This window comes from Vitis riparia, chromosome 11 (assembly GCF_004353265.1).
Source record: "Vitis riparia cultivar Riparia Gloire de Montpellier isolate 1030 chromosome 11, EGFV_Vit.rip_1.0, whole genome shotgun sequence".
Taxonomy (NCBI): Eukaryota; Viridiplantae; Streptophyta; class Magnoliopsida; order Vitales; family Vitaceae; genus Vitis; species Vitis riparia.
In genome coordinates this window covers 14745896-14754565 of record NC_048441.1, presented here as the reverse complement: position 1 = coordinate 14754565, position 8670 = coordinate 14745896, and the positions used below count along the sequence as shown (strand labels likewise).

General features: G+C 35.2%; 1 protein-coding gene across 1 annotated transcript; it reads left to right on the top strand.

Annotated features, from left to right (window-relative positions):
• The first annotated feature begins 556 nt into the window (after positions 1-556).
• Positions 557-4291, top strand: LOC117924519 (axial regulator YABBY 5). Its single transcript, XM_034843148.1, has 7 exons — positions 557-1031; positions 1914-2033; positions 2957-3077; positions 3176-3224; positions 3332-3407; positions 3514-3582; positions 4047-4291. Exons 1-7 carry the CDS (start codon positions 957-959, stop codon positions 4092-4094), a joined length of 558 nt encoding a protein of 185 aa, XP_034699039.1. The 5' UTR covers positions 557-956; the 3' UTR covers positions 4095-4291.
• Positions 4292-8670: the final 4379 nt, after the last annotated feature.

The following is an 8670-nucleotide window of genomic DNA, read 5'->3' as shown; positions in this document are numbered from 1 at the left end:
AGAACATAAAATTATTTTATGATTTTAACATTTCCAAATAAATGTCAATATTTAGCTATAAAAAAATGGATTTGATAATATTTTAAGTAATTATGTTATATAATAAAAAATATGTCCTACCTCCCAAGTTACTTCTCACGAATTACTTTACGGGATATTTTAGATTTTTAGAAATAATTTTTAAAATTTTATCACATAATTTTATTTTATTTTTTTTAAAAAGAAAGTGTTAGAAAAGTGCAAATGGAGGCTAGCTAAAGCCTTCAACTAGCCTTTAACATCTATCTAAAAAAAAATTATTTTTAAAAAATAAATAAATAAAAGATAAAATAGAAAAAGGAAAAAGGAAATAATAATTGAAAATCGCCCCCCTAGTCCGCTGTGGAAGTAGCAGGAGGAGGAGGGGGGGAAGGAGTGGTCACACTCATTTGATCATCATATGGACTGTAATGGTAATGCTGCCAAAGCCACTCCTCTATCTAACCCTATTCAAAAGCTGACCTTCAATTCATAAACCACCCGGTTTCCTTTAAACCGCTAACCGCTACATCTTCTTTCCTTCATCGGTCCCAGCCTCCCAGCTTCTCTGCCTGCCTCAGCAGCGCCACTACTCCTAAAATCCCCTCTCTCTCTCTCCCCCTTTCTCTCTCTCTTTTAAGCTGGGGTTAGGCTTCCCTACTTGGTTAAGTTATATTACTCCTTTGGATCCTACCCCTGCTTTTTCTTTTCTGCTTTCTCTCTCTCCCTCTTCATATTTCTATATATATGGAGAGCAAGTTTCACTGTTCGATACATAGCCCGGCTTGAAAGCAAGGAGGGGAGGAGAGAGAATAGAAGCTTTTCTTCTAGGTGTTGTTGGCTTTCTCCTTTGTTTTGTGGGAGTGGGAGTGTGGGGTTTGTTTTTTCTTGTATATTTTCTTCATCTAGGGTTTGGGAGCTCCAACATCTTGATAGACATGTCGAGCTGCATCGATGTTGCGTCTGAGCAACTCTGCTACATCCCTTGCAACTTTTGCAATATTGTTCTCGCGGTATCTGATTTGAGAACTCTTTCTTTAATGGGATCTGCTTTTTCAGTTGTTATCATCAACACCATTTATTTGTTTGTCTGCTTGTTTTCTTTCTCATGTAATAGCTAACAAGAAAGAGAACAGTTTAGATCCTGAAAAAAAAAACGAAAAAACAAAGCAAAGCTTGTCCACGCTTCTGAGATCAGGATTTTGTGTGTGTTATTTTACTGAAATTTATTGGTTTTCTCTCTGGGTTTCTTGTTTTTTTAACAGTCAGGTCTCCATCGTTAGACTTTCTTTTCCTTCTTCTTTTGCAGTCAAAGAAAAGTCATACCTGAAGGTCCTGAAGTGCGAAAGACCAGAGGGGGAGAGAGAGAGAGAGAGAGAGAGAGAGAGATTATTGTCTTATTTTTGTAAATATTGGGTTGTTTTAACGTCAAAAGAAAGAATTATTTGATGATAAACTGATGAGGACAACTCCTCACCTCCCTTGGATTTCCTCCCTCTGCAACTTACCTTTCCCTTGCTAAAAACACTGCACCACTTAGGTGCTGTCAAAACTATGCTTTTGAAGCTGAAAGGGAAAAGAAAATGAAGATCTCAGTCCGGTTATTTCTTGGAAACTCCCTTCCCAAAAATGTTGAAGAATGCCACTCCACCCTCGTTATTTTAGACCCATTTCTTTAACTGAAGATTATCGACTGGGTGTTCCATATTAACCCTAATTTTTACTATATATGTTTCATGACTTGCTAAGTTTTCACTTTCTGACACCCCCTTTTCCCCCTAGAAGTTGACATGATTTTGATTACCTGTTCCGGAAGAGATCCCGAGCTTTAAATCAGTTTCTGATCTGGGGTTTTTGCACTCAACTTACCTGGAGACTGGGTTTTGGTTTTACAGGTGAGTGTTCCATGCAGCAGCTTGTTTGACATCGTGACCGTCCGATGCGGACACTGCACCAATCTATGGTCCGTGAATATGGCAGCTGCATTTCAATCACTGTCATGGCAAGATGTTCAGGTGATTTTTCTTTTTCTTTTTTTCTTTTTTTTTTCCTGAAAAAATGTTTCAGCTTATTTTTAGGGCGACGACTCTCACCCTCTGATCCTACTTCCTACCATAGCTTCTGAAAACTGGGGTTTCTGGGGTCCGCTTCTTTTGAGGAAATCGAAGTCCTCTGGATCTGTATACATGGAGGATTTCAAAGCGATAGCCTCTCACCTCTGCTACCCTCTGTAACCCTAGCAGCCGCCGTAACCAAAACCTATTTCTTTGCTTTTTGTAGAGTGGGTTTTGCGGCCACAGTTGTTGAGGCGTCAGGAGCTGTCCTGACCCATCAAGGCAAAGCATTTCTAGGGTTTTGTTGAAGCTTTCTCTTTCTGAATTCTAACTTGATTTGATTGACATGTATGTTTTGAAGTTCTTAGGTTTCATGATTTCCTTTCATGAGCTTTGTCTTCTACTGTGCGAACACGTCTGAAAAAATCCGAGTTTTTGGATGTCAAGACCCCTTTCTCTCACCCACCAACCCTCTCCTTTCTCTTTTTTTTTTTATCTTTTCGGTTCAATTTCTCCCTCCAACTGCCTTCTTTTCCGCTTCAATTCCTCCTTCCACCTGTCAATCTGGGTTTTATTTTCTTTATTTCATAGAGTATCATCCTAACCGATTCAGTCACTTCAATGCTGGTTTTCTTCCTTATAAAACATCATTTCAACTCTTTCCGTCACATCCCGCACCCCCCATCTCTTTCCTACTATTGTCAACGCCACACAGACACCCAAATCAACATTGTAATGTTTTATATCTCTCCTTTCTATTCTTTTCTCGTTCGGCTGGTATTAAGGTGCTGATGAAAAAAATATGGGAAGCTTTTTCTTATCTCATGTATGTGTCGGATTCATGCCTCTTCTCTTTGTTGCTCCTTTTTCCCCCTTTCTTCCAGGCACCCAACTACACTTCTCCAGATTACAGGATTGACTTGGGTTCCTCTTCCAAATGCAACACCAAGATGGCCATGCGAGCACCAGCCTCGAATATCTCTGAGGAAAGGATTGTGAATCGCCGTGAGACACCTTCTACCCTAGATTTATGTGTGAATTTTCACAGCATTGTTTATTATTATTAATTCCATGAGACATCAATTGTTAATTTTCTTTTTCAGCTCCCGAGAAGAGGCAGCGAGTACCTTCTGCTTACAATCAGTTCATAAAGTAATGAAACTGTAATCTGTTATCAGTCATTGCGCATCTCTTTATTTTATTTTCTCGAGTGCTACAAGCCGATGATCACTCATTGTTTACCATGAATGCAATTGCAGAGAGGAGATTCAGAGGATCAAAGCCAATAATCCAGATATCAGCCACAGGGAAGCATTCAGTACTGCTGCAAAAAATGTGGGTCGTGAATAAATATAACAAAGGATCAAAACTTTTTGTTGGCACTTTATCAACCTTAACTACTTTTCCTGTGAGTGATGACTCATACTTTTTTCTTTAACAGTGGGCGCACTTCCCCCATATCCATTTCGGTTTGATGTTAGAAACCAACAATCAACCAAAACTGGACGAGGTACGCACTTGCAAGTTACAATAGAACTAGAATTTTCTCTTAGATCTATATCTCCTATGAGTCCCTTGCATTTTTTGAGATGGGTATCATAAAATTTTAGTAGTGAGCCACTGGCATGAGGTAGATGGTAGAGGAAAAAGATCTTGTCCACTGGAATGTTACTAGGCGGAGTTACAAATTACAAAATCTTCCATATATGGCCTCTGAATAAAATTCCCCACTTTGATACTCTCACAAAAACCATATATTCTTATACTACTCCAGGGCTAAGCTATGTGGTGCAATTGAATCATATATATAATATATTTGTGAAGAAACAAATGCACCAGTCCGCCAAGTTGTTAGCATATCAAAATACAAATGGTGATCAAGAACTTTGATACAAATGTTTATCAAATGGCTAGCTTTAGTGATTGCCTGATTTTCTTTTTCCCTTTTTCTTGGTTGAACTTGATTTTGTGCAGGGCTCTGAGAAGCACCTAATGTCAAAGGCTGCACTACGGAACAAATGATAGTCTTTATTCTCCAGGACCATTTCAGTGGATATCCATGCTACTGAAGTAAAAGAAGCCTGGGGCTCATTGTGTTCTTAAGATTATATATTATGAAACTATATATCCTCTCTTCATTGTATTGGGCACATGCCTAGAAGATGTTGTTTACATGATTTGCAGTAACTAAGCTACTTTTCCTTTGTCTTGTTCATCAATATTCCTCTACTTCCCAAGTGAGCAAAGTTGTCACTAGAATAAATTAAAGAAATTGTTCAATATATATAGTAATCAAAATGCAAATAAATGAAACTAACTAATTAATCAGAAGGTACTCCCAACAATTGATTCATTCAGTCATATGGGAAAAATCCTTCATTTTCTTTCTGTCTAGTGTCTAGGAAATGATTGCCTAAGTATGCATGCCATGCTTTTTAGGATGTCTGCCTGTTTATTAGAGCTGAGATTTAAAAACATAAAAATAATGCTTGCCTAGAAACCAAAAGGAAAAGGAACAAAAGACCCATTTTCCAAAATATAGCAACATCTCCAATATATTCACTGTTATGTGTGTTTTGTAATCCTGCACAAAATGTGGGTCATTTATGTAATGAATCCCATAGGAGAAGTAATTTCACCCAAATGAAAATATAAGCCTGAAGTACCGTACACCATATGATTACAAAAGAGGTTCTTTGACTATAGTCTAACAGTGCTTTCATGTGGTTGAAGTGAGGTTTTGGATGATGACAATAGACCTAATATCAACCTGATCATGGCTCAGAGAAGCAGCGTACAAATATATTTGCAATGTGTTGAATATTAATTTGTATGTATGGGAGGACTGCGACCAAGGTCAAAATCCCAAGGGTTCAAAAAATAAATGCATTCGAGAAGCTGGAGCCTAGCTAGATAGTAGCTGGGCAATCACACTCATGAATGAAAAGATTCTTCACACATTTTACACCATTCTTGGAGTCTCCGTAATGGCACGGGCACTGATTGAATGGAACATTTTTTGTAGAGTCATATCCAAAGATCCCATATTTATGTTGAGATGAAGTTTTGGTGGGTGGGTGTTTGTACTTGTCTACATTTATATACTAATCCTGTCCCGTGAGGGTGTGCAAAGGATGAAGTTGAACTAATCAATGGATTCCTCATTCAGTATTATTCACCAGCGAAATGGAATTGCAGCTGTTAGTGGGGCTCTATTAATTAGCTGATTCTTACTATCATGGTATTTTATGTCACTTTTTACCTATAGAAAAATGTGATATTTATCTTTATTTTCATGGTTCTTAGTTTCCATCACTAGTTAAATTGGATTGCAGACACCGAACATCTGTTTTTTAAAATAGTTTTTTTGTGATTGAGAATAAAAAAATAAAAAAAATACACTTAAAAACTAGAAAACTATATTCAAATAAACTTTTATTTTATAAAATATCATGAAATAATTTTTTAAAAATATTCTTAAAAACCTTTTTTAGAATTGTTTTCGAAACAATTCTCAAACAAAACCTAAATCTCTATAAAAATAAAAAATAAAATAGATATATATAAAGACATATATATATATATATATATATAGGTAATTTATTGATGTTTCATGTTAAATAGAATGTGGGTGTTCTATAAGCATCCAAAAACAAGATGGGTCAATGGGCAAATGGGTATATAGTTGATACAGCTAGCCTAGGCTTCTACCTCAAACCAAGCATTTAAACTAGCATATCTTTATCCAAATTATTAGTATGCTATTTTAGCACTAATTTGCAATTCATTCTATATATTCAGATCAAATAGGTTTTTTTTTTTTTTTACAAATTTTAATTCTAAATCAACCAATTACTTTTATGGTCTTCCAACAACCAAAAAATGGCTCATACTATAACCTTGCTTCTTTTTTTTATCTTTACTAAATGTTTTCTAAATTCAAGTTATGATCAATATATATATATATATATATATATATATATATATATATATATTTTTTTTGGTTTTGAATGTAACTTTAGGTTAAATTATATATCCATCTAATCAACATAATCCCTAAGAGATTGTTGATCGAATCAATATAAGTGTATAAGTTTTTGTCATTTAATCTTCTTAAGAATGGATGGTAAAGGAAATCAGAGAAGAAATTAACATGACTCTAAAAGATATATACATTTAATTTTAATCAACCAAATTTACTCATGCAACAGATTTGACGTACAATTGTAATTACAAGGCTAATGTGATTTTCTAATCAATTAACTTCTTAAATATAATGGTTCATACCCAATTGTGTAGGTATTGTCCACTCTATATAGTCTCAATAACTTTCTCTCATATTCAATGCCAAATATCATAAATACCCACTATGCAAAAATAACGTCATTGTAGTGTCTGATGAAATTGTGAGGCCTAACAAACGAACATCTCCTACAGGGTCAAACAGACTCTCATATTGATGTCGTGGATCGACTCTGATATAATTTGTAACGATCCTATAAAATATTATTCATCTAAACCTAAAGGAACCCTCATGATTTTAAAACGTTTCTATTTAATTAAAAAGAGTTCATACATATATAACCTCAATACCTTTTTTCTCTATCCGATGTTAAATATCACATTAACATTAGTTGAATGGTATTGCCCTATATATGAACAACTGTACGAATTAATTGACATGCAATAAAAACAACACACAAAGCATCCCCATGGTTGAGGCTATGCTTCTTGATTAGAAGACCAAAAATCAACTAAGAGCTCAAATTTCAGTTTTCCTTTCTTTTTAAGGAGACCATGGAGAGCTAGTAACTCTCTCTGCAGCCTAAAAATAATACAGGTCAGTCTTCCTATGAAGAGTGAGGATGGATGTGATATAAAATAAAATTGAAAAATAAGAAAATTAAAAAAGAAAAAAAAAATGTTTCTTATATCCATGAAGATTAATGGATTCGTTAATTCTGATTTATCAATTAATTTTGTCATTATCAGCACTGTACTTTTAACTAAAGAGCTTATCATCTTCTTCTTTGTTTATCATGTTTCCCATTTTTAATTAAGATTAAAATTTTAAACTTCCGGCATCGATGAAAAGGCGTGACACGTAATCTTTGCGAAATTAAGTATATGCAAAGCATATATGAGAATGTTTAATTTATAAGGTGTGACTGTTCTTTTTTTCCTTTGTGATACTTCTTTATGCATTATGTTAATTTCTGTTTCATCAACTTTTAGTTGTGGGCATATTTTAAGATTAGACTATAGAAACAATTTTATGAGAAAACCTAGCTAGCATCAGTCCTTGTAGAAGAAAATGCCTTAGAACTGTGCCAATGACACCACGAGCCCATGCACCATACTTCTACATGCACAAGAGCTACAGGTGAAATTTTCTGATGTGCAAGAGAGAAAAGGGAAAGGGAAAGGTAAATGCATGGAAAAATCATCTGCAAATCTTCCTTGTAGCTGTCATATATGAATCCAATAACCCTAAAAAAAATCACCAAGCCAGAACTTTTCTTTTTTCCTGAATAAATAAATTACATGGATGGGAAAGTAGTTTCCTCTTTCTTTCGAAAGTAAATATCTAGGAAAAAACTTTTTCTGTTCAAACGTGTATAGGGTACATCTGATAAATCATGATAAAGTGTACATGGACCACCATCTCAATATACCCGGACCTCCCCACCAAAGCACTATTCTTTTTTCTTTTACAATGGCTCTCTCTCTCTCTCTCTCTCCCTCTCTCCCTCTCTCCTTTTGTTTTAACAGGACCAAAGCATTATGTTAAAGGGACACTTCTGTCTCTTCAGTGGCTCCAAACTTCGATTTTATTGCACCCTTGGTCAAAGTTTTTTATGACTGTCTTTAATGTTTTTTTCACCTGCACTGCAAAGCCAAAGGAAAAAGAAGGTTTAAATGAAGAGTAACCTAGGCTTTTGCATCTTTACCATTACAAGCAAAGAGGCATGTAGCCTCCATAACTTCTGAGAAATCAAATTTTCAGAATGACTTCTTTTGGCATCACCTTTTTCTTTCATTCATGCAGAACAAATATTACACATTGTACAGTGCATGCATGTCATCTCTGGCGCTTTATTAAAGGAGAGAGCATGGCCTATCCACATTTGAAAAAAAAAAAAAAAACAAAAGCTTCCATATTAATACTGTCTTCCCCTCTGCAGGTATAGATTCTGTTCCTTTTATGAGGGTGGGCATATACTTTGTTAGCTTAAAGCTCAATGTTACTTGTTCCATACCCTATCCTTAAACACAAGCCGAGGCCAAACTATATAAATGTTCACAATATTACCCATATATGCATCATATTTTAACATTTAGATGGTAATTATTCTTGTATTTGAGGTGTGAATTAAAATCTGATTAAAAAACTAATAAAAAAATTTAATTCAAAGGCCTGAAAATGAAACCCATCCTGTACATGCACAGAATCACATTAGCAAAAGTTCATATTAGTAGATCAGTCATAGTCTTACGGGAGCTCCACTATTCTTGGGTTTCTATTTTTCTTTCCGGGAAAGGGCGGAAATGGAGGAGATCCTGAATTCAAGAAGAGAAAGCTGGCGAAGGAGTAATG

Excerpts from the sequence above, each read along its gene's own strand:
- LOC117924519 (XM_034843148.1), top strand. The coding sequence starts at position 957 with ATGTCGAGCTGCATCGATGTTGCGTCTGAGCAACTCTGCTACATCCCT. Across the intron at positions 3,078-3,175 it reads GGAAAGGATTGTGAATCGCC|CTCCCGAGAAGAGGCAGCGA; the intron begins GTGAGACACCTT and ends TTTCTTTTTCAG. Across the intron at positions 3,225-3,331 it reads GCTTACAATCAGTTCATAAA|AGAGGAGATTCAGAGGATCA; the intron begins GTAATGAAACTG and ends ATGCAATTGCAG.